Source organism: Channa argus, chromosome 21 (assembly GCF_033026475.1).
Source record: "Channa argus isolate prfri chromosome 21, Channa argus male v1.0, whole genome shotgun sequence".
In the NCBI taxonomy this organism is placed as follows: Eukaryota; Metazoa; Chordata; class Actinopteri; order Anabantiformes; family Channidae; genus Channa; species Channa argus.
In genome coordinates this window covers 315,550-341,672 of record NC_090217.1, presented here as the reverse complement: position 1 = coordinate 341,672, position 26,123 = coordinate 315,550, and the positions used below count along the sequence as shown (strand labels likewise).

The following is a 26,123-nucleotide window of genomic DNA, read 5'->3' as shown; positions in this document are numbered from 1 at the left end:
TATAATTAAGTCAATTAAGCTTCTATTGTCATTGTAACATCCTTTTAAGTCCCTAGGACCCTCATTTAGGAAAACAACAATTCAAATTTATAGGTGAAATTGTAGGACTATGCCAAATATGACGAATGCCAAATAATTCTGAAATGAAATCTGTAAATTGAATCCCAGTTTACAGAGCAAGGAGAGAACATGCTCTGTCATGATAACAAAGTGATCAAAATGTTGTAAAAAGGGAGCACACACAGACAAATCTACATACAGAGAACAGGGGCCATCACATGCAGGTTTTAATATATATTTCCATTTGTGCCCAGTTAAGTGTATACCAGGTTTAAGGAATCTGCTATTATCATACAGAAATGTTTCAGCTTCTGAATTATAGTATTACTGCTGTGCTGTCCCCCACTACTACATTCACTTCACCCATTTCTGCCTCTGAATGTACACGCATAAACAATATGTCTCATTACTTTACTTACATGTCCTCCCTGGAATACACATTTTAACATGTAGAGCTGTTGTTTGTACTTGCTGTAGGGGCGATGACTATGGTGGATGAAGTGTCCCAGCGTGTTCAGAACAATACCCGGCGCCATGAGAACCACCTGCAGCTTTGCCGGGTGCAGAAACTACTTAAAGGGAAAAAGACAAAGGTGCTGGCTGCAGGTTAGTCTCTAATCACACACTGTATTTTTTTACACACACACACACAAACAAAAATTCCCTATCGCCCAGTTTACGGGGTTTTATACCATCCTTCTAGCTTGGTTCCTCTACCAGATGCCTGGGAGCTTGAAGATCCTCCACAGTATCTTAGCCTTTCTTAGGACTGCACGTGTCTGAACAGAGATTTCCGATGTTGTTCCTATAATCATCTGTAAACATTCTATCACTTGGGATTGCTACATTTATCACTATGGCCTTGTTCTTCTGTTTCTCCAGTTGTTCCAGTTGGTTGGCCATTGCCAGTTTGTCAGATAGACACCACCTTTGGAAGTGTGTCCGATTTTGGCTTTGGGACTTCCATGCTGTACTCTGCACAGATGTTTCTGTACACTATGCCAGCCACTTGGCTATGACATTCCATGTATGCCTTGCCTGCTATCATTTTGTACCCTGCTATTATGTGATGGATTGTCTCAGGCGCATCTTTACACAGCCTGCACCTGGAGTCCTGCCTGGTATTGTAGGCCGCAGCCTCTATTGATCCTGTGCTTATGACCTGTTCCTGTGCTGTCAGGACTAGTGCCTCTGTGCTCTCTTTAAATCCAGATTTGTCCAGTCACTGGTAGGATTTTTCCATATCGGCCACTTCTAACTGCTAATGGTAAATACCTAGCAGGCTTTTCATTGTTACCATTCATATGTGGGTTATTATAATTGGTAGTTTGATAAATATCTCAGACACTGAGACGAGCTGGATTTTTAAAGCCATTTCATCTGTCTTTATGTCAATCTAACTTGGAGAGGGCACATAGACGTTGGTAGGTGGGGACTCCTCCTCCTCTCTTGGCTGTTTAGTTTACTAACACATGATAAATATAACAGTAGGAGGTAGAGCAGCATTCACAAATGCTAGGGTTGTTGGTTTGATTCCCAGCTTCCAACCTAGCTCCTGCTCCTAATGAGACCAGGCAGGCCACATAGCAGCTACCTCATCAGTGTGTGAGTATTTGTGAGTGTGAATAGGTGAATAAGAAGCAGTGTAAAGCACTTTCAGTGCCAATAGGTAGAAAAGCGCTATATAAGTGTAGACCATGTACCATTTATACAAGCAAGAACAAGTAGTTAACTGGTGACTGCAATAAACAGTTTTTTCTATTATTTTTGTCCACCTAATTTAGTAAATCATTGAGGATTGGCTAATTAACACAATCTCCTCTCTATGGCAGCACAAATTAAAGCTTTCAAAAATAAACAATCTTGTTTGAGTCTGAAGATGAACTGAATACTCTCATTTTCATGAAAGATGATTTACTGCAGGACTATTGGATTAGACTGTTTTAGTTTTAGTCTAATAAACTGAGTAAAAAATACATTTTTCCATATCCGCAACATCACCACATAATATCAGTATAATTTCCATTGGAAATGGACACTTGGTGAAGTTTAAGAAGAAAGCACATGAAATCTGTCACCCACTGATTCCTGGCTTCCTCTGTCTGCTGCTAACGGGGACTCTGTTACCTGGTTTGTAAGTCTAGGGGCTGCTGTCTCAGTGTCAATCAGAACTGGTGGCACATTAGATTGAATGGTTAGTGTGCATTAAGTCCAGTGCATACAGGTTTACATAAGTTACATCTTTAGCTCTATTTATGCTAATGTGTTTGTAGCAATTTGCAGTCAAACAACAGCTTGTTGGGGTTATGGTGGATGGGAGACTGCTATCAGATCAATGCTTTTCTGAATGTAATGATTATTTAACAAGTGTTTTGAAAAATACATTTTATTGGTTGTTAGCTCACAGAGTTGTTTGTCTTTCGAGTTGAGGACTAAGTTTGACTTTACGTGAGTTGTCTGCTCCCTCACTTCTTGCAGCCAGACACTTGGCTGAGCTCTGCCCCCACTAATGGAGAGACAAAATGCTGCTCTATAAACTAATTTCACTTAGCTCTAAAAGATATCCTAGGAACTCAGAACACTAAAAATTATTTATGTGCTCTAGTTATTTGTTTACTGCAAAATGTTTCTAATTTTTTTCTTGACTGTTAAATTGATTAGACAAGATTTATACTCGAACCCAAGAAAGGAACCAACATCACAAAACATGAATGAAGAAACCAGGTGCATTCAGTTGACAGTCATCATTCTTGTTCCGTTTTAGGTTATTTGTTAATGTCAGCTGTAAAGCAATAAAACCTTTTTATTGCAATTTCTTGTAGATCTTGTGACCCCAGGACCCACTATCTACTATATTGCTTTGGGGCTTGTAACAACAAAATGCCCACTGTGATATTAAGCAGTCCTGTAAACATGACCTGACCACCCTGTAACTTCTTCTCCTCTATGTGACCTCTTCAATAAGCCCATCTTGGTTGACTGTTTGCGTATTTATCCAACTATATGACTAAATGTACTCTATTGTCCCAAATTCCCCACTTTGACACTCTGGATCATGTTCACATTTGGCTTTTTTGCATAAACTTAAATTTGTGGTTTGCACGGTGAACTGTATTCACAGACAGTGATTTCTGGGAGTGTCCCTAAACCCATGCAGTATTGTCCAGTGGGGAATCGTGCCTGTTTTTAATGCAGTGCTGCCTGAGGGCCCAAAGATGACATGCATCCAGTTTTGACCTGTTGCCTTGTCCCTCCTCCTGATTCTCTGAATCTTTTGCTTATATTATATACTGTAGATGGTGGGATCTTCAAAGTCTTCACAATGCAATTTTTCTGGAATTGTTCACAATTTGTTGTAGCAGATTGATGAACCTCTGCTTATCTTTACATTCAAAAGGCTCTGCCTCTCTGAAGTGCTGCTTATACCCAGTCCTGTTACTCACCCGTTGCCAATTAACCTAATTAGTTGTCAAATGCTCCTGAATTTGTTTTTTATTTATGGCAATTACTTTTCCAGCTTTTTGTTGCACCTTATTCAACTTTTTTGAGTTGCTGCCATCAAATTTACTCAATTTCCACATCTGATATATTGTTTACGTTCTATTATGAATAAAATATGGGTTGATGAGATTTGCAAATCGTTGTGTTATCTTATTATTTTAGCTTAGCTCCGGTGGGCACTGGTATAATCACAGTATAATTGGTCATATTTTTACCACTGCATTATTTGACAGTTATCATACACAGTGATTGATTTTCAGTTTAGTGAATAACCATGAGCCCAAATCACTGCAATGAACAAGTTTTCTTTGGCAGGAACTCTCAAGCATGTTTCACATATGAACGGCTATATGACAGTGCCAGAGGCTGATTTCTCCTGACATTGTCTGGACTTGCGTCCTCACGTGTGAAACTCTGCTCGATATCAGTGTGCACAGGAGACACAACATGAAAGAAAACGCTGTGAGAAAGACTTTTGTTTACAGCACATTGAAGCTTTGCATCAAATAAAAAAAGGTTCTATCCCTCCTCCCGACAATTTGGGATAGAGCAGCGTGCTGCATATATGAGCTCACACACATAATATGGTCATTGTACCAGGGGGCTCACATGATAAAATCTCGATAATGTCAGGACTGTCTCACTCTGACATTTGCGTTTTCGCATACACCCCCTTTGGACAATGTCAGGAGAATGTCAGAACTCCAGTGCATGTGTAAAAGGGTCTTCACAGTGTAGTTATATATTTCCTTGAGCATCTGTGTTACAGCAATAGATACATTACTTCAACCCCAGATAAATTTTAGTAAATTTAAGTAGCAAAATTTCTTAAAATCCCACAACACCCATGCTTATTATGCCTCTGGTCTAGTGAAACCCAGACATAACATGATACCGTGATCTCCCCCTCTTTCCTCCTCAATTCCAAACAAAAACCAGCAAGTGTTCAAAAACCAAATGATAGAAATTTATAAAAGAAAATGCATAAAATAAAGGGCTTTCTCACTCCTAGTGTGGTTTACCTGGTGCTCAGTATTAGCAATAGAAATATTTTAGGTTTCATTATCTCTGCTGTCAATCACTAATTACATTCGGTGTCTTCTTCGCTAAGCTACTCACAAACTCACAGTTTCGAAACAGAATAATGGGTTGGTTAGGAGTGGCAGAGGTGGAGAGAGAGGCTGCTGTCTTGTGGGGCATAAGAAGCTTGTAGTCCCAGCTTGTCCATACCTGTGAAAGCAATTAATTAAAATGGGCCAATCCATTTTATTCATAGGTTATGCTCAGCTCTTTCTTGTTTTTTAGCTGCAATGTTACAGACATGCACTGCACCAGGGAACATGTAAATCTAAATCTAAACCAGAAAGTCAGAAGTCTTGATTGTGTTTTGGTTAGCAGTGCTGATAGTATAGAAGGCCTCACTTAGTGCCAGTCTATAGTTAAAAAAACGTTTTACTTCCTGTAGTCTGTCTGTCTGACAGACCGTCAGACAGACGTCACTATGCATTTGTAAGTGCAGTCCAAAGCCAGATTTGGAATTGAATACCCATAAAGCATGAATTACTTCAAAGCAAGACCTTTCAGTCCCTTGTGCTTTCTCTTTAGCCATGCTTTCAGTGTACACTGATGTAAAAAGCAATCACCATAGATTCTATGTCAGGTAACTGCAAGGTGATTTATGTTTTTGTCTACCACATTTCCCAAATTTTAGATGAGCAGCAGAAATTTACATCCCACAAAACTTTTTCCCTATTATTGTCCTCATTCCCACTGTCTCATTATGTGTTTGGTCAGTGCGCCATCTTGTCGAATTATATCACAAAATTCTAATTTCTGCAAAAAGAAGTTGAACCAGAAACCCACTTTTTTATTTCAGGGGATTCTGTTGCTTTGCTGGCTCATCCTGTGGAGCCGGTGCCAGCTACAGTGAACACAACCCCTCTTTAAAATGAATGGGAAGGTCTGCATTTTTTCACACCTAGAGAATCTGTTTTAATGATGTCTTACTACTAACTATATTTCACCTTCATCCTCTTTTCGATCTTGCTCATTTTCCCCATCTTCTGTTGTGATTCTATTTCTACTTGTGAAGAAGTGGCTCTTATCTTCCTGCCACTCCCATCCACTGTTGTTTTTCTCGAGAGAATCTGGCCTCCTCGTTGATCTGCTTGCCCTGCCAATCTCCCACAGGACCAATTAGAGCCGAGGCTCATCTTACAGACCAACAGATAAAAAGAAAGTCAAAAGGTGTTAGTGTATGTTTGTTTGCTTGGACATGCAGCCTTGCTTTGTGTATATATTTAAGGATGTGTTGCTGAAGGCTGAGAGGGAGCTCTGAATAGCTTGCCTCTCTAGTGCTGATATGGGAAGTTTCAAAAGCTTCCTCTGATCTAAGTTCTCAGGCCCTTGCAACTCTGTTGGCTTTCTCTCCATCCAATAAACCTCCAGTCCCACCAGACAGACTTCAGAGCAGCAGCAGCAGCATCACCCTGCCTTGCAACCTCGCGTCGACCCATTCTCCTTCCTTCCCTCTAACATTACCTCTAATGTGGATAAAAAAAAGCTCTGCCTTTTACAAATCAGGAGCATTGGAGCCCCTCAAACATATTAAGTAGCTCTGTTGGAGATGAGAGGGGTAATTGTTAGACACAAAGGCTGAATCAATCGGACATCAATACGGCAGACAGCCTGTTTCCCCAGTAAACTGCAGATTTGTGTCTGCCAGCCTGTTCCTTTAATTTAAAATGAATATTTCACATTTTCTATCATAATTGCCATTGATAGCAATTTCATTTAGTCAATTTCTACTTATAACTGTTGCGCAAAATTGTGTATATGTGTGTGTCTGCATGTGGTTGTGTCTGTGTTTAATAGGCGTGTTTGTATTTGTCTATGTTGTCTTCAGTCTTCCCCTATTAAATTTGACATTGTAAGTTAAATAAACAATATAATTCATTCAGCAAGCTAAAATAACCCATGGTTCCCATGCATCCTGAAAAACATTAAAAGTAGTTGGCATTCTTGCATTCTTTATTTCCTGAGAGCAAATAGCTAGATCTTAACAGCTGGCATATGAAATTATGGTTTCAAATTTTGTTCACATAATGAAAAGTGATAACCATGTATTTTTAGAATTTCTCCTTTTTGAGTGCTCTTTCTTCAGCTCTTCACATATTTCAGAGAGGGGAGGACACCTGATGTCTGCCTTTGAAAAGACTTTTTAAATCTTGGTACTTTCCAGCAGATAATTATTCTAGTTTTGAGCTGTTGTAGTTTTTGGAACCATTGTTGGGATTTATTCTGCTGAAAGTTCATTGGTGTTGCCCCTAGGTGTGAATATGAGTGTGAATGGTTGTCTGTCTATGCATGTCTCTCTGTGTTAGCCCTGAGATAGACTGGAGACCTGTCCAGGGTGGACCCTGCATCTTGCCCTGTGACAGCTGGAATAGGCTCCATTACCACATGACCCTGAACTGGATAAGGGGTTACAGATGATGGATGGATGTTATTTTGGATTCTGTTGCTGTTGGTCACAAGTACAGCTGCCCGCTGCTGTACAACAGCAAGCTGTACACAAATGGATGAATGGGTGAACAATGGCACTAATCACAATGGCACAAATCAAACACTAAAAAAGGTGGACATAATAAAATAAATTCATTAAGTTTACTGAAGACATCTTGAGCAAATTAAGTCTTTTACATCATGGTTGTGCAAGATTACATTAATTGATGCAGAAATCTTTAGAAATTGTACTGCTATCTGGTCTCTGGTCTCGCCATTTGGCTGGACAGAATATGTGTGCTTGCTTGCATATGTTGGACAATATTTATTTTCTACTATACCCTCCCATTGTTCTTCACAGCCAGTCTAAATACGTATTTTAAGTCTACTGTCTACTGCAGGAGATAAATGGTCTGCACTGCACTTATATACAGTAGCACTTTTCTACCTTCTACCTTCTACCTCCTGCGCTACAGTCGCCCAAGACTTGGGTCACTTTTGTCTCCCAAAAGAACTTTATTGCACAAACAAGCTCTTTTTTTAAAAATTGGCTTTGACCCCATCCAGACAATCTTGAAAGGGTTCAAATCTAGTTACTCTGGAGATATCACCTATTTGATTTCTTTCATTGCATTGACAGATGCTCCAATGTTGTATTTTGAATTGTTGTCTGGAAAAGTAAAGATAATCTGTTGGAAAATTAGCTCTAATTTATGGTGTTATAGCATACCTGTAGAATGAAAATTGATTATCCAGGCTTCCAAATAAGTAGTGTATAGAATTAAGGAAACAATGTAGAGCTAGAGATCTAGGCAGGTTTGAACATATAATCTCCTATATCTTAGCACTTCATATTAACCAACAGACCATCACAACACATGAAGTTCATGTTTAACAGAAACCTCAAACTATAACACTATTGGCTACATCCTGCTGTCACTGTCTGTGAGATTGTGTTATGTTTAATAAGGCTACTGCACAGTTACTTTACTCATAGTAACAGTTGGATGCTTCCTTCCTAACTATAGAGTGGTTGTCCACAAATCTCACAGTTGTTGGTTCAATACCCGGCTCCTCCGGTCACATGTCGAAGTTTCCTTAAGTATGACACTGAACCCCAACTTAGTTGCTCCCGGTGAGCGTTTGCCAGCGCATAGCAGCTCCCCCATCGGTGTATGTGTGTGTGTTAGCGAATGGATGCCAATAGTTAGTAAAGCAATATATAAGTGCAGACCATTTACCAGTAACATTTTATGTGACCATATGAAATTATTAGAAACTGGCACCGTTTAGTGAACATGTCAGAAAAAGGAAGGCGTTTTATTAAATAAAATTCCAAGTTATTTATAGTTAGAAACACATTCAACCTTTGTTACCTGTAAAGTGATAACAGATGGCTGATTGCTTTAGAAAGGTCAATAAAAATGCCTGCACAACTCTGCTTATTGTCCATAAATTCAATAAAATCATTGGAAACTTTATGAGCTGTGGATGTTGTGCTATGCTTTTTTTTTTTTCGAAAACCAGATTATACATTAGATAAAACATGAAAACAAGTTAAAAACTTCTTTAATTGGTCACCCACAAAGTATTCCAGTATCGTAATGTCTGTAATGTCACTGTATCTCTGACCAAATTAGTTTTTACATTACATTTTGATAAGTGCTCTAATAAATCTTTTGGTTCCACTATCCACAGAATAATAGGTAAAGAAAATGATCTGTTGATGCAACCTGTATTCTGATTACTCTACATTTGTGAGTTCACATGATACCTTAAATATTTAACATTTCCAAATAAGTCTCTGAAATATATTAATTTGCCTCCAGTATTGTGCATTCATAAGAGTAAAATGTCACACTGGCTGCTCCCTCTTTATTCTTCTGGGCTTGTCGACATCAGATAATCATGAAATAACTAAGCTATAGTGAAGAGGTGCTTTTTGAGAAGGGATGTTTGTAGCTGTTGGTACTTATTTCTAAACCTGCTGCTGCCTGAAAGCACTGAAAATAGTCAGATGTGAGCAGGGGACCTATTATAATATCCATATAACAAACATTTACAGGATATAGTTTGAAAAGTGAAAGGAGCGAAAGCAGACACAAGCACATCTGTGTAATAAATATACTTGATGTCAAGTGAAATTTATTTGTTTCAGACCACTGGAAACTGTCAGCATTCCGATGCTTGAGGAAATATGTAATACATAACTGCCCATGCATGAATAAACAACATCTTTTTGTTATCTTAGAGGTTAGGTTATGCATTTATTTATTTTAATAGTCTGTGTTCACATACAATGTGAGTCAGTCTGATCTGTGAACATTAAATGATTCCTTTTGCCTTTTAAAATTGAGTGTTGGTATCTGACATTAATCAAACATTTTCTTTTTGATCCACAATCAAATAATAATAAATCTGTTCATAGATTTTCATCAGCTCTCATCAGATGTTATGTGTAATATTGGATTGTATTTTATTATACACAGGTTCGGGGCAGCTGTAGCTCAGTTGGTCAGTGGTTCGATCCCCGGTCCCTGCTATATGTCGAAGTGTCTCTGGGCAAGACACTGAACCACTAACAGCCCACTCCCATCCCCAGCTGTGCAGTGCCGGTCAAAGCCCAGTAGAAATTGGGGAGTGTGGGAGAGCGTCAGGAAGGGCATCCGGCTTAAAAAACTGTGGCAAATCAACATGCAGACAATGATCCCTTGTGGTGACCCTGAATTCACGGGATAAGCCAAAAGGACAAAATAAAGTTAAAAATACCATACAGCGGTCACAACAGCAGCAATGATATTAGTGTCTGAATATTTATATAAGCTGCACCTAACTGATTATGTCTACATGTCATTGCACCACATCATGTCATCACAACTACTAGTCTCTGAAAATCTAACTCACTTAAAACATATTAAAACACATCCACTACAGAAATTTTATTATTTTCTAGAAATTGTTTTGCTTCCCCTCTTCTTTTATCACTAAGTGTTGAGGAGCTTGACCAATGGATTTAGTTTTGAAAGGGATTTTTTCCCTTTCAAAACTAATGTGGGACCTAATGTGTTGTATTCTGTGCTTTATAATTTAGCAAATGTAAAAACTCTGGAGTGAAGGCATGCCAGTTTATCACAACTGCGGCTTAGGAAGTAGAGCAGTCGCCCATCAATCCAAATATTGTAGGTTCTGTTTTCGACTCCTGTCACATGTTTATGTATAATGAAGAACTTACACTGAACATCTGGAGCTTCCGGTTGCATTTGTGAAACAATAATTTCCATACAGTTTTTTTTTTTAATATAGCTGTGTAAAAATAGCTTTTCTGATTTTTCAAAAAAGGAGAGCAAGAAAAGGCTAAAATAAAGAATATGGAGCTATAAATGGCTTGAAGATGCAGACATTGTTGTCTGTACTCCAGTAAAGTTCTTCGCCACAGTCTGTACACCAGTCAACCATGACATTAAAACCACTCAGTGGTTTAATCATAGCATGTAAATGTAATATTACCCTCTTACTGTTAAAATGGGCATATTCCATTTTTTATTCCTACCTTATCACAGAAAATACAAGCAGGATCTTCAGGTGAATATTTGGACGCCAGGTCGCGGTTCAAATGACAAGACGTTTACATCAATGTGGTGCAATGGGATCAGTGTTAAAGTTGGGCTGAATCCATATTTACATTGATTATTGTAATCGTTAAAAAAATTTTTAGTAATATTGTTTAAACTAGAACAGGACAGGCTTTCCTCTATCTCAACTATTCTATTTTTCACTTCCTGTCCCTATGAAATTATGCACACCCATAATAGCCATGTGAAAGCAAAGAAGCTATTGCTAAAGAGTTGAAGACAATTTCCTTCAGTTAGGAAGTTGAAAATGTTCTTAACTGAGTGTACAGAGACCTGACTAGGTGATTGCTAAAGAGTACGAAGTAATTTTAATGTGTCTTCAAAGGGTTGGGTTTATTATTTATTTTATTATTTATTATTTTTAATAGAAGCAACTATTGCTGCAATCTCCACACCTGAGTGTGTCATGGTGCGTGTCTTGACTGTCAGTTTTAGACCCCTGGCATATTAAAAGCAATTTGACCCCTGTCCGTCCCCAGCACTTAATCTCTGCGGGCTTGTCTAAAGTTGAAAATGTCCTCTTTAAGCCCTAGAGGCACAGCTCTGGCCACTCAGGCTAACTGCTATCACAGGCTACTAGTTGGGCCAATTACCAAAACACCCTGGGTCCAGGCAGAATTTTCATTTTATCTATCTAAATGTCAGGCTCTTGCTTATTAGCTATAATCATGCTGCTGCCAATCATAGTCAAAGAGATGAGAGTTTTCCTCAGCAGCCACACCCAGCATACCTACCTCCCACTGAGTCTTTCTTAAAATTTCTCTTGTTTTCTTTGTTCCCTTCACACTGGCTTTATTTCTTTTTTCAGTTCACCATGGCTTTGTGTCATTAGCTTTTATATCTGCAGTTTTGCAATTTGACACTGACAAGACAGTTATTAGAAGTTTTTCCACTGACATGAGTTAAAACTACATTGGTGGTGCTTTGCAATTCAGTAGCATTCTTTAAAAATAATTTTGGAATGCTGGAATTATGAATTCAGAATGAATCTTAATTTTAAATCTGCTTACTGAATTTATATTTTTTGAATCATGAATATTTTAAAACAGTTTCAAGAACCTAAAAATATATCTACATTTTAAACATTTTTATTTAACTTTCGGCGGGCTTAGAAGGCCAAAAGAGTTTTGAATGTCAGACTAACATTGTCAACCTGTTGCTAAAATGGTGATCTGAGCAGCAGAAAACGTGGAATGCCAAGTTAGGAATATTGTGGCCTCCAAACTCTTACAATTTCTTTTTCCCAAAAAAACAGGACCTCAAGTAATTTAATGGCACCCACACATAATTTTTATGTGCTGCATCATCCTCTAAAGATTTGCTTCATTTAAGTAACTGACCAGACTGTATATCGATGGGACTCTTAAGTGCAGTAAAAACAGTCTTAACACTCATTAATTAGCTTTGTTGTTAAATGTAATCTAAATCTAGATTTAAGCTGCCTCTAAAACAAACCCAGGCATTATCTGACTTGAATTTTTGGTAAAGTACTTTTAAAGGTGTAGAATAGATCAGCACAACCAAACTTTCTATTTGAGATAAGAGGTGTTCTAAGCTGATCCTGAAGATCGGTATTATCCATACATCCATTACCTGTAACTGCTGTTGTTTAGGGTCATGAGGGTAGCTGGAGCCTCTCCCAGCTTTCATAGGGCGAGAGGCAGGGTCCACCTTGGACAGGTCTCCAGTCAAACACAGAGAGACACACACAGAAAGACTACCATTTGCACTCATATTTACATTGCAATTTAGAGAACTTAAGTCCAGTTGCAACTGAACAGCACCTTTGGAACTTTAAAGGATTGGTTTTGACTGACATAATGTTGATCAAATGCTGATATGTATTTCTTCATTGCTGCTGCATTTCTAAAACCGGGGATCTATACTTCTTTCAGATTCCGTAAAATGTTATTAAAGGAATTTTAAATAGCAAAGACACAAATCAGCATTAGCAGCATCAGTGTCTTTGTTTATGTACATGTGAGATGTGTCCCCCATATCTGAGTGCCTGCAGGGAAACCCATCAGCTTCCTACAGCTCAAAGAAGGACTGACCTGTGAAAGACGATGACTTCTTATTATTCTGTGTGTTTTTTACCTGCTCTCACAGAGAGGTGGTACATCCGTGAAGGCTGGCTGAAGGTGGTTCCTCCTAAAGGTGCAGAGGCTAAGCCCAAGATGTTCTTCCTGTTCTCTGACATGCTGCTGCAGGCCAAACGCTGCAGCCCACTGCATCCCACCAATGGATACAAGTTCACAGGCCAACATGCCTACCCCCTGCAGGACTGCACTGTGGAGAAGGTGTTTGGCCACACTAAAAGCCAGGGAGGCTTGCTCAGTGTAAGTGTCATCCTACTTAAAGTGCAGTTCATGTTACTTTCTAAACATTCTAATAATCAGAGAGACTCTGCGATAATGGAGAACACACACAGAAACGCACATACAAACCAATTGGCACAAACATAATGTGCGGACCACAAACTTACTTATGCAATTTAAATATAGTATCAGATTTAAAATAAATCCACTCATTGCTCGGCCCTACCTCTCCCCACTCTGTTACCAGTCTGCAAGTCTTTTTTACTTGAATTGAACAACTGAACATGTGATGTTTTTTGTAAACATTGAATATCTATTTTTAAGCAGCACAAAAAACAAAGACAAAACAGGGAACAAAGTAAAAGCTATTCTAAAGAGTTTTGAGTAGTGAAATTTGGTTGTGAGGCCAGCACCAATTCCAATATACTGATTATGGTAAGGTAAGGTTGATTATTTTAATTATTTATATTTGACATGTTGCATTAAAGTAAACCTCTTTCAGACATCACTGCTTTTCATAAATGGCATCTGAACGTGTTGGCTTCATCCCTTTTCTATATAAATCAGCAATCCTACTAACATTAAACCAACATCCACCAACCAACATTAACCTAAAAAACATTTACATGTTACAAGTCTGAGCTGCAGAAGTATTACTATTCATAATGCTTTACAAAAAGTTTTGCTATTTTTATTTTGCTGTCCGAGCAATCACACAGCAGAGTTTGAGTTGATACTGTCTGGTCAATAATAAGTTAACTTGGGTGCTTAACACAAACTACCTATTACTTAATTTCTAAGGTTATTTAGAAAATTTAGGCATTATTAAAACCCTGATGAGAAAACCAAATGGTTCTTTAAAAAAGTAATGTTTCTCTTATAGTACCAGGCTCTCCTACAAGCTGTATTTGAACATCATTACCATCATTAAAATACACTCACCAACACTTTTTAGGCTATTCATTACTTAATTTTCTTACACCTTTTAGCTTTTATTTATTTGTTTGTTTGTTTGTTTGTTTGAATAAAAAGAAAACAATCAAATACTGGTGGTCTATTAAAAGCAAATGATGTGCACTTTGTACTTTAACAACTCCCCATTATATCACATCCAACTGCTGTAAATGATGAGTGATGGTGTCATTTGATATCACATTAATTACCCACATTTTTCTTAATTTCTCAAAGCCAGTTTGAGCACATCTGTTTAGAGTAATAAAATAAAAATACATACAGTATATATTTACATTGTGATAGGAGACTGGGCAGGTTTAAACCCATGATGTTATAAATGCAGGTGCTCTGTGTTACCCAAGATCGTAGTTCCTGAAATTCATGTTTAACAGAGACATCCAAAATAATGAAACTGGTGCTGTCACTCCACTGTTAGCTGCCTCTGCAGTTAATTAACACCTCACTGTCCATGAAATTTCACAGTTTAATTATGTTGTATGGCCATTTCACTTAGTTATATTCTAAACCACGTAAAATTATTAGACACTAATCTTTACTTAGGACAGCACTGTCAGCCCAGTGGTGCATTCACATTTGTCCCCTTCAACGTGGCTCAGCTGGCAAAAAAGAAAAAGAGAGTAGTCAAGCAAGCTAGAGAATGAATGAAGAGAGAGAGGGACAATAATGAGAACAAAGTAGTAAATTTCAGAAATCAAAAATTATTTTCTGATGGTTTCACTATATCTACAGCATGAATAAACAGTGCTACATCGTGGCCTCTCTGCTCTGTTAGTGTTGCCTGCAGTCAAACAGACACACAGACGTGAACCTGGATTCATGTTGTGTTAATGTTCACAATGCAAATCACTGACATTAGGCCTTGCAATATGAGAAATTTAGAGCTGCTGAGAAAAACCTTTTAGTGATGAGATGTTTAGTTTTCAATATGATACAAATCTTACCCTAACATATAATTATCTTAATGATTACTTTGGCAGATAAGCCTAGGTCAAGGTTCTCCTGTGGATAAGGCAACACTTTTAGGCTGCTGTAGTCTGTATGTCAATATGTTGGTGGTAATGGAGTTCAGGGTGGGTTCATGCTGATTGGTGCTGGAGTGGGTGTGGATGAGGGGCCCAATTTGGAATATGTTTTCTTTCTGCCTGTATTAGCTGCCCTACATATTTTTTAGTGTGTGTGTGTCAGCGTCAGTAGCAAAGGACATAAGCTACACCTCTGTTAATATAGTGCAGTGCGAGCAAACCTTACACTGGGCTCTCTGACCATAGCTCCGCTCCTGCGTAGTCTGCATAATCTCTTTCCACACCCATTTCAGTGTGTGAAAATGATACAATTTAGCAAATGTGAAAGCTTAGGGTAGGCTGCAGCTTTCAGGTAGCAGCTTCTCATTTGTAGCATTCACTAATCATTGCTATTACCAACTCAACTTTATTTATGTAGCACCATTTATAACAAAGCTATCTCACAACATTATACTATACTACACTATACTATACAACGCAAGACTATACTGTATATAAGTATACAGTGATGTAAAGATTTGTCCTGCCCTATCAGAATATCAATTCCATCTTATCTCAGTTTTTAGGTTGTAGCTGGTTGTAGCACAGTTTTTACTAAAGACAGGGATTCACATCCAACTGTTTATGTTTTAAATGTTTCTCTTACACAAAGACGTTGCTAGTTGTCTGTCATCAGAGTCTCAGTAAATGTTATGTGTGAGTGGAGCAGAAAATGGATGAGACCTTTAAAGAATTTCAGTTTGTCCAACAACCATAAAAAAACAGCTACACTATGGTTTCTGAAAAGTAGTACCATGATAATACATAAAGTAACTAGTAATGATATTACTAAACTAATGAGGTAACACATTATATCACAGCATTACCATGAAAAATAATGTATAATGCATAATGTGTGACTTTGGTAAGGTGCACCCTTCACGCAATATGGTGCATAAACAAAAAGACAAAATATGTTACCCCACTATGATGTCAACTTCACATTCTCTAGTGTGAGATAATATAAGATATCTTTGACAAGTGGATGTTTCTTCTGCTTTAATCAGCCTAACAGATTAGTGCAGGTTTAAGGAGATCTGCACAGTATTCAGTCGTTCTACATTTACATCTAGATTTAAAAGCCGTGATGCTGAGGACTTTACACTGTAGCTTAAAACAACAGTCTAAAAGGTAAAAAAGAAAAATCACATGATTGTGGCATCTAAAGTTTTTCTTACCACCAAACCATTAGCACTATCCTTCATTTGTTGTCCCCCCTTGTCCATTCTTTCACATAACCCCAAAACACATTTCAGGAACAGAGATTTTCCCTATTTTAGGTTCTGCCCATTAGGTAATATTTGGGTCATCTGCTACCACAGGTGCTGTGTTCTATGTTTAACACATATAGCTTTAAATACAAATCTATCAAATCTGTCTTTGGATTTTAAACCCAAATCTCTTTAGTGTACAGCAAAAACCACTTTGCTGTTGCAATAATTTGTGAGGGGACTGCACATATGTATACACACACCTACATATCTACACCTCATCCACATATATTTGCACGGTACAGTAATGTCAAAACGTTGTAGGAAGAAGCTATAGCTTAAACTTCCGTACCTAAAAAAAAACAAAACAAAAAAAAACAAAACAGTACATCACAGTGTCATTCACAATCACTGAAAATAACACCACCCAATGTAAAAAAGTAATGTAATGTGTAGTGATTACAAATCCCATTCTCAGCAATGTTGTGCTTGTATATCAAGGTATTATTAAGCATTCTTTTAAATGAGTTGCACCTTTTCATCTCATCACCATATTAATCAAATCAACTTTTCAAATTGACAAATTTTTAGACTTTGTATTTGACATGCAGCTCCAAAAATGTCCATGCAGTTTGTAATCAACGGCACGACCAGTGAGCAATACAATGTACATAATTGAGTCCAGAGCAACAGATCATTGACAGTATACAATATTGCAAAATACTTTTTTAAGACTTAAAATGATAATGTACAATATATTTTAATATTTGTTAATAGACATATGCTCCAAGACTTACGTTAATGTGAAGAGTGTGATGGAAGCCTCCCATAATACAGAATTACTAAACAATACTAGCAATGTTTAGAGCTAGGCTCACTACTCTAACCAATCATAGGACAGCAACGATTTTTTTTTAAGTTATGTAATATCCTTATTGTGATGTGCTAACTATGACTATATAAAGGGCTGTGCAGAGTGTAGAGATGAGTTTAAAGAGTGAAATAAAGTAGTGTCAGAGCAGCAAGGACTGAGTCTGAATTTAGGTTTCACACGTTAATAAAAAAACCTTTTAAACTTAATAGAAGTTAGAATTTCAACCTAATTTATGAATGAGCCAAAATAATTTATTTTCATCATTTACTGTCTACAATGTATATTTTGAGATTTACTCCTATTAAAGCCTTTCTTTAAAACATCAAACTCTCTGTACAAAACATTTTAATCAGAACTTTTCATAACTTTATTAAAATTCAAATATTGGAATATTGTGGAACAAAGCTCTTCACTTGTTCACAACATAAAAGTGATTTTGACACAGATTCTACATTTTCTACATTTTCTTATTTAGCTAATTTGAAAAAAAATGGGAAAAGTTGAATGTTTAAAAAGTACCTTCTCAGTATTTGCTTGGCAGCAGGTGGGGAGACATATGTTCACTGCTTTGTCTATTCACAAGAGTGAAGGCATTTAATTTCCATGATGTATGTTGCCTTTTTTTCTTATTTGTGTTGCATAATCTGCTTATCAGCTTTCCTTCAGTTTTTCCAGCTTCATTGAATGAAATGTCACTTAGTTTTGCTTGACATAGGACACCTGTGTTCACTTGCCTCTTTTTCATCCTAAACACTTCAAACCTTGTGGAAGTAGCCCAAAAGTTGAACTTTTATTGTCTCTCTACTCTCATTCTAATATGTCTGCCAGATCTCAGTGCAGCTGCTGACATTTTTGTTTTGATGTAAATGATGTAGATGCTGTCATGAAACATTCAAAAGACCATGTTGCAGGTCACTGAGCAATTAACCAAAGCGTTTATGCAGCAAGTGTTTAGAGCCATTGCTGCATAGTATCAGTATGTATTTCAGCTGAGTCACACTCCCTCCAAGAGCTCTTTATTCTGTGTTGCTGAACCACTTCCCTGTGATATAACAGTCTGCACACACTTTTATCTATATTGGTAGCATTTGGTGTTTTTATATCCTGACTCACATTCTACTAATAGTATACTAAACATAATTATTTTTACTTTTTATGTGTCCGTTTTTTTTACAATTAAATTAATGAATTGATTGATCTTTGGTAGCTTGTTAGTGCAAATTAGCCAATTTAGACGCCTTCTTAGACATTGTACTGCATTACCATTCAGTAGTGACAAAAAAGTACAGAATTTATATTTTTCATTTACTGTATATAAACAGTTAAAAGGGTAAATTTAGATAATAGTAGATCAAAATTGTGTCAGAGTCTCCAGCATATGTGGTGCTGTATAATCGTCTGAGCAGGTCTAGTGACTTGGCCTGTGTGGCTTCATTTGTTAAAGGCGGGTTGAATTGAAAACATCCTTCAAGTGACTGATGAAAGTGAGGTAAAGAAGGTGTAGGGAACTGAGGAGTGTAGTGATGCTTGCCTGCTGCAACTGAATCTCTCAGTTGCTGGATCAGATTAGGCTGCAGATCCATCTCTTCCGGCCCTTCAGTAAATACATCTTCCTCAAGCCTGTCGCTGCTCTCCACCAGCCTGCTCCAAATTATCTAATGGCAGAAATGGCATTTCATTAGCCTCTTATCCTACCAAGGCCCAAATGCATACTCAATAGCATTAAACGTAATTTCTCATAAGGACACATTATTGATCCCGGGCTCTACCTGAGCTCAATGAAAAGGGCTGTCAGCACTCCAGGGCCCTTCTCATCCAGAGCCGTGAAGAATTAAAGCCAAATTAAATTTGACAGCTGTAAATGCCATGGCAATCTATATGCAAAGTTTGGGGGGAAAATCACTTTTATTAAAATTCTTGGGGTTTTTGGGGTTTTTTTTCTTATGTTTTCTATGGTCACTGATGTTTGTAGAAATGGGGCTTTTATTTGCGGCTCTGCCCACTTTTATCTTTATCTTCTATTTTCTACTCTTTCTGTCTGTCTTGACTTTTTTTATTCTCTCCTATCTTGCTGTCTGCAGTCTTCCTCTCGTATCCCCTCACTACTAGAAGATTTTCCCTCATCCATGACAGATATTCTTTGATGTATAAATAATCAGGCTAAATTATGTGCAGTGATGAGGCTTCATGCTCTGCCGTTCTTATTATACAAAGTAATTTCTACCTAAGAGGGTCAGATTTTCTGACAAATCCCTAATTACCACATTGCTATAGAAGTGGAATCTATTTGTGCATAAATCACAGTGGCAAGTGCTTAATATCATGTGCCACTCAATTTGGCCCCAGTCACTGAACTCTGTAATTAGATAATACTTTTGATGATAGTACATCTGAAATCTTAATCTATCTACTTTGTAATGAGAGATACTCCCTTCTCTTTAAAAACATCATCAAGTTTAATGAGCTATATGCTTCTTTTATACCCACCTAAAGTTCTATCTGGATACACAAAGACATGATTGATATGTCATTGCTCAACAAGCTATTTTTTTGTGTGTGCATGTGTGTGTGTAAATGTAAAGGATAATTTAATCTTCTGATATTGCTTCTCTAGTGTAATTATACTTCTCTAAAGGCCTCTATTGTTTGTTTTCCATTGGTTTATTTTGCAAGTACAATTACAGGCTGCTTTTAGTGGTGTGAATAAGATGGTTGCAATTACTGCTGACTCTAAAGATGAGGGCCGAGTCACTCTGTTCGCCTAAAAGGATCACCCACAAGAGACCCCGGTAGACATAAACTGCCTGTAGAACAGAATATAATTTGCAGTCAATATGGCCTTCTTCATCTTCTTTAGCTTCAGATTTCCGTCAAACTGTTAATGGTTTTGGAGCGAGGAGCAGCAGTAAATTTCCTGCACAAGAGAGTAGGTTTTTCATTAATTCTGCTTCCCTTCTATTGTTTTCTAATATTACCACAGATTTAAGCAAGCTGTAAAATAGGGGTCTTTTGACTAATGTTCCTATAATGTACAGGTAGAAGGAGAGCGAACCTGAGTAAAAGGGCTTTTCTGTGAATTAATATTGAACTACAAAACCTAATTCTCTTTAAAAACTATGTAAATATTTCTGTTGGAAGTGACTGTACCACTCACTGACTACACTAAACAATTTAGTAGGCCCATAATAGTCATCAAAAAAAACATCACACACATCAGAAAACATGTCAGACACTCACACCACCAAAAAACATCCTAACTCCTGTCCTCTGCCTTTCCAGTTAACCTTCCCCAAAGCCAAACTCCTGCTGATGTCCAGCAACCAGGAGGATCTGAATGAATGGTATCAAAGCCTGAGCTCAGCCACCAGGTATGTACCTGCTTCACACAGAAGCACACATAGTGTATGTTGTAAAATACTTTATAAAGTCTATATTTGTGAATATAGTACTTACTTTATTCTATATTACTGTTGTGAAGAGTGTAGTATTTATAATTCCGTCTATATTTCAGGCTAAATTCTAAATCCACTAGCTCTAAATGGCATGTATTTTAATCTACCATTTTCCATCAAATGAGAATGTAAATGATCACAATATAATTACTATTAGTATTTCATATTTAATATGATTTTGAATGTCCTTTGAACATTTGTTTTTTGATTAATTTGGATTTTAAAAAACTGCGTTTTAGGAAATACAGTACATACAACAGCATGTATTTTATATGATTTCACTTTAGTTGCTTCTACATTTATTTCCAGTGGTATCAGTGTGTGATACATGTACCTGCAGTATGCAGATATTTGAATACTGGATATACTGTCCTTGTGTTTCTCATTGAAAGCATTTAATTCAGAAATACTGTTAAAGTAATGTCTGGGAGCATTATGCAGTGTGTGGAGTGTTTTGATTGTCCTGTGTTAGTTAAGCTTTCACTGAGGCTGATACTGTACTTCAGGCCTGTTTCTCTCATTGATCAGCCAGACCTCAGTAATTCCACTTCTATCCACCCTGGCCCCAGCTCCCTGGAGGAGGGTTTGAGTCAGCCCAGCTATAGAGAGGCAGGCTATGCCGAGGGCCCCAAACCTGGCATCCCTGGCCATGCATATTAGTTTATCACTTTGTCAGAGAGGAGAGAGGAGGCTGTCAAAGAGCTTGGACCACCTAGCAGATGGGGGCTGTGGCTGCAGGCTGACGGGTCAAATCTCAAGGGAGTGTAATTAGCAGTGATGGAGAATTGGGAAGAAGACAGGCTGAGAGGACCCAGGGTCAGCTGCACTCACGCCATTGGAGAGGAATACGGGGCAGAGAGTTGTGTGTCTCCCCATAGATGAATTATTGATTCAAGAAAGACTGCACACTACCTGCACTGACATCAGTCGGAGGGTGCTTTCACTAATTCTCAAACATGTATTGTTTTCTGTGCTTGGGTCAGATTAGCTTGGTAGATATTATTTCAATATGTTTTAATATTTTTCATGTGTGTTTTATTACACATCACTACACACATCTTTTGTGTGTGACCAAATGTTTTTACTTTGTAGGTGTTTCTGTGCAGAATTCTTGGACACACCTTATTACTCTAACTATAAACACTCATAGATGCCACAGACACGGAATTTTTAAGTAATTCACAACAGTCTGCGGTGACAAGTTTATTTGATACTGTGAATCTATAAAGGGTTGCCTGATATTTCATTGAAATTTGTAAAAAATTCATATTTAATATAGGCTTGTCTTTGTGCATGGTATAATCATTTTAACTTAATTATGGTCAATGCAATTAATTCAGTTTTTCACTTTATGATTGTTGAAATTTCTGCAGAATTTCCTTTAATTAAACACAGTTTCTGTTACACAAAACAGTAAAAGTAACTTTGGCCCTTCAGCATATTTAGCACTGTGAGTATTCTTGGTCACTGTAAAAACAATGCAGTTTAATAATGCCAAAACAAATTTCTACAGGTATGGTTAAATGGCTGTCGAAATGTAGTAGAGATGAAAACCATTAGGCAGTAACTTAATATGTTTGGCTTTACAGAAATCTGCAGTCTACACAGACAGTAGTCCATCAAAGACCTGAGTTGTGCCGGAGACCTCCACGCGCAGCTGCTGACAGTCACAACACACCGAGCAGCTGCAGTAACCCTGATAGAAAGAGGAACATGGTGAGTTACACACTCGCACACAAATATGTAGTTTGCTCTCTAAGACCCCCGCGCACTATAGGAAAAGCAACCTTGTTCTTGTTATAATTTTTTACACCAGTGCTAATTTTAATAAAATGCAATACTTGACAAATTCATAAAAAGCTACTGGAAGAATTTTTATAATGCAAAATTTAGTATATGGAAAAATCAGTCCATAATATGCAAACCAGAATTTGAACCTTCAAACATGAAATGTCTAATCTTTGAAACCACCACTGTAATATTCATCCGAGAAGCAAGCTTCTAGCTAATTTGCCATCACAGTAAAAAGTGTCTCTGCCCCTCTCCTCAGCTGACTGGTGAGACAAGTGTGCATATTCCAAAGCCTTCAGTGGAGCGGTAAGGCAGCGCCCCCAAGAGGATGAAGCAGTCTGATACTCCAAAGCAGAGGTGGGATGTTTGTATTACCGTAGTGTCACTGCTCTTGAGTTACCAATGTGGAAGACTTTTGTAACTTCTATCTGCCGGAGGACAAAAAGTGTCTGTGTTCACCTTGACATAAGATGACTTTGAGAAAGAAGAAAAGTTATTTAAACCTTTTAGTTGAACTATTTGTGCTATTAGTGGCAAACGCGTATAAGGCAGGAATTATTTTTTAATGCAGAGTATTTAATGTCTTTAAACACATCTGGAGGTGATCCATAAAGACAATTTGACTTTCTGACAATATTGGATATGCAGCGCTTACTGATAAATATCTTAAAATGTGAATAAAAAGAGGCTGCAAGGATTATCAAATGATCAAAAACTTATCTTTGATTGTAAGCAATACAAAAAAACATCTCAACTGTGTTCAACTAGGGAATTCATTTTTTTTTTAAATATGTGTATTTTGAATTTAATGCCAACAAAATATTTTATAAAGTTGGGACAGCCTCAGGTTTACCATTAAAAACAATGTGTTTTTCAAATTGTACCATTCTTCTTTAATTTAGGATTCTGCTCATTTTAGCTGCTCACTTCGGCTACTTTCACTCCAAATGTTTTTAGAAAGTGAACGATCTGCACTGCAGACAGGTCACTTCAGCACCCGGACTCTTTTACTACTGAGCCATGCTGTTGTAATATCTGCAGAGTGACCACAGGACAGTTTTGCACTTCACCTCAGTCAGTACCAGCATTTTTGGATCTTGTTTATAACTGGTTGTTTCTCTTTCTTTGCAGTGTGTATGCACATACTGTGCATGTGTGATCCTCTAATGGACTTCTTGTTCTTCTTGAATTCAGTTTGAAATAATGGTGGATTATTTCTGTGAGTTTCACTCTAGACTGGAATCTGTGTCTCCGCTCTCTGTGCTATTAACCACTTTACTTACTGTGCTTGTTAACATGTGAATATGAAGTCAGAAGCTGTTTGTTTTAATGTTGATGCAGCATCCAGCTTCTGCGCATTCAGTGCAATATATTCTGATATTCTGCTTTTTAATACCAAAAATTTGATTAATGTTTAACTGGAGGAAGAATGTTGCTGCTGGTCTCCTGCAGAGATTTATCAGTGTTTAAACACCAACACTGTGATACCGTAGTGTATATAACTCTTGGAAGTGCTGATTTGGATCTGCAAAACTCCCTTAGTAGTTTAAGTCTGTTACATTTACAGAAAGACTTTAGAGAGGAAGAAAGAAATCTTTAATTCAAAAGTCATTTCAGCTTGTCCCTTCAGGGGTCACCACAGCAGAATGTGTTCAGCACATTGGTTTGGCATAATTTTTTTACGTCAGATTCCCATCCTGCCACAACCCTGCCATTTTATCCAGGCTTGGGACCAGCACCTGGTGGGTTGGTAATTCTAAACCGCTGCCTTCTGCATCCCAACCCAATGCTCTACCACAGCTCCACCAGGCCCCCATAGAAGAAAAAAATCTTTCATTAATAGATGCTAAGACATACATGCATACGTGGAACAAAGTTAAATGGCATGGCATGGTCAGCATCCAAAAGTAAAACAAAAAAAAAATCTGAGACTAATACAAGAAAATAATAAAAAGCACCTGGCTGGCACAAAGACCAGACAGTGTATTAATGCCTCTTATTGGCTTTTATCATTATTTTTTTGGAGCACCAGTTTTTTTAACACCTTCTTTTCACTAAGCAAAGACACACTCCAGAATTTTCCCTTCATCCAGTTTTTTTTTCCATCTGGATCAAACAGAAATCTGTGTGTTGTCTTTTCTATTTTCCTTTTAAACAGTCAGCTGTCGTTACATTACCCACATATATTTAAACCAAAAATAAAAAAATCTGCATCATAGTTTTAAATGTAACCTTCTCATTTCTTATTTTTAAATGTTATCTTGTGTTTTAATGTTGTAGTAGTGTCGATTATATAAAGAATACATTCTCCTTATATTTCATCACATCTGCTTCCATTTGTTCTTCCCCAGTAACCCCCCCCCCACCACCACCTTTTAGCCATTAGGTGTCAGTGACAAAGGCTATTTTGAAAAAAAAAAACAGACATTTTAAGAAGCTTAGTCTGAAATTATAATGGCTATATATGAAATGGATATTCCAATTTTGCTTTAATAGGATTCTGAAAATAAGAATAATAAAATAACTGCACAATGAGTTCAGTTATTCAGTAGTTAAATTATGCATTTATTGGTCCATTTAGGAGTTTTATTGAATTTATTTTAAAGATTCCTGTAGTTGTATATTTCCACCTTATCATACATGAATGCTTCATGTCAGCCCATCACAAACTGAGCCCTAATTCATTAGTTGTCACACTAGTAATTATTACTTTGTAGATATGTAATCAGTTAGCGTACCCTGTTTATTACATTACCCATGACTCTTGGGATTCTCAGAATATAGACATACAAGATCATAGGTTTTACATATCAGAGTGTTCTTATTGATATTGTTTTTTGTGGTATAAATTGTTTTTCTTTTTTTTTTCTTTCAGTAAATTGTTTTATCATATCCTGTATGTATATCTCCTTTTCTCCATAACACTTGATGTATTTTACGTAATACAACTTTTTTATCAAGACGCTATCCATTGCTGTTATTATATACAAATCAAGTAGATGGATATGTTTTCAAATAAAATTCTAAAATACTTTATTATGTTGTATTTGTATTGTATTTTTTCAGTTCTTCAATTTACTACCAAGACTTGAATCTTATGCTTCTATTTAATTCATTTTTACTTTTATGATGATTTGTTCTTGAGACTCTAGTGAAAATGATTTGTTTAAAAAGACAGCTTTGTTTTTTGTTTCAGTTATGTTGTCTTGCAGACTGTTTTTGCTTGCTGTAATAATCCCTCATACAGGCCACTTGAAGAGCCCCTGAAAAAGGAAGTGATGGAATTCAAACAAACTTTTTAAAAAAGGGTCATAACAATAAAGGAACTGGAATACAAAAAAGAAAAATTATAAAAGATTGAGTTAAAAAATCAAATTGATCAAATACATATGACAGAATCACAACTCTTACTTGGGTTATTAGTCATCTTGAATAGCAAGCCAGTCTAATGCTGATGAAGACGTTTTAAATATTAAACATTTCTATAGATGGACTGCCGAGCTGAGACTGATTAGGTTTCTATTTTGGAAGATAGATGATGGGTGGCCACTACAGCTGCACAGTCTGGCTTCCGTGAAACTCATCAAATTGATGAGTTGGTATTCAGTGACAGGTTGTCTGATCACCTGTCACTGAAAACCAACTGCCACTGGCTTTGTCAGTTCTCTGTGCTGCAGTACTGCTTTAGCAACACAAGATGGAGCTGAAGACAATTCTAACATCTCCCCTGTTCACATTACATGT

The 26,123-nt window shown here is 37.2% G+C and overlaps 1 protein-coding gene across 2 annotated transcripts in view; it reads left to right on the top strand.

The window, feature by feature from the left end:
• Positions 1–25,415, top strand: part of arhgef39 (Rho guanine nucleotide exchange factor (GEF) 39) — a 66,944-nt gene extending 41,529 nt beyond the window's left edge. The window contains exons 7-12 of one of the 2 annotated variants that reach the window (XM_067491024.1): positions 538–666; positions 12,807–13,036; positions 20,416–20,504; positions 22,178–22,304; positions 22,639–22,736; positions 23,511–25,415. In XM_067491024.1, the coding sequence (XP_067347125.1) occupies positions 538–666; positions 12,807–13,036; positions 20,416–20,504; positions 22,178–22,304; positions 22,639–22,689 (626 nt within the window). In that variant the 3' untranslated portion in view covers positions 22,690–22,736; positions 23,511–25,415. Of the gene's footprint in view, positions 1–537; positions 667–12,806; positions 13,037–20,415; positions 20,505–22,177; positions 22,305–22,638; positions 22,737–23,336; positions 23,486–23,510 lie in introns of those variants that run through there. The other variant, XM_067491025.1, reaches the window with a different exon arrangement.
• Positions 25,416–26,123: the final 708 nt, after the last annotated feature.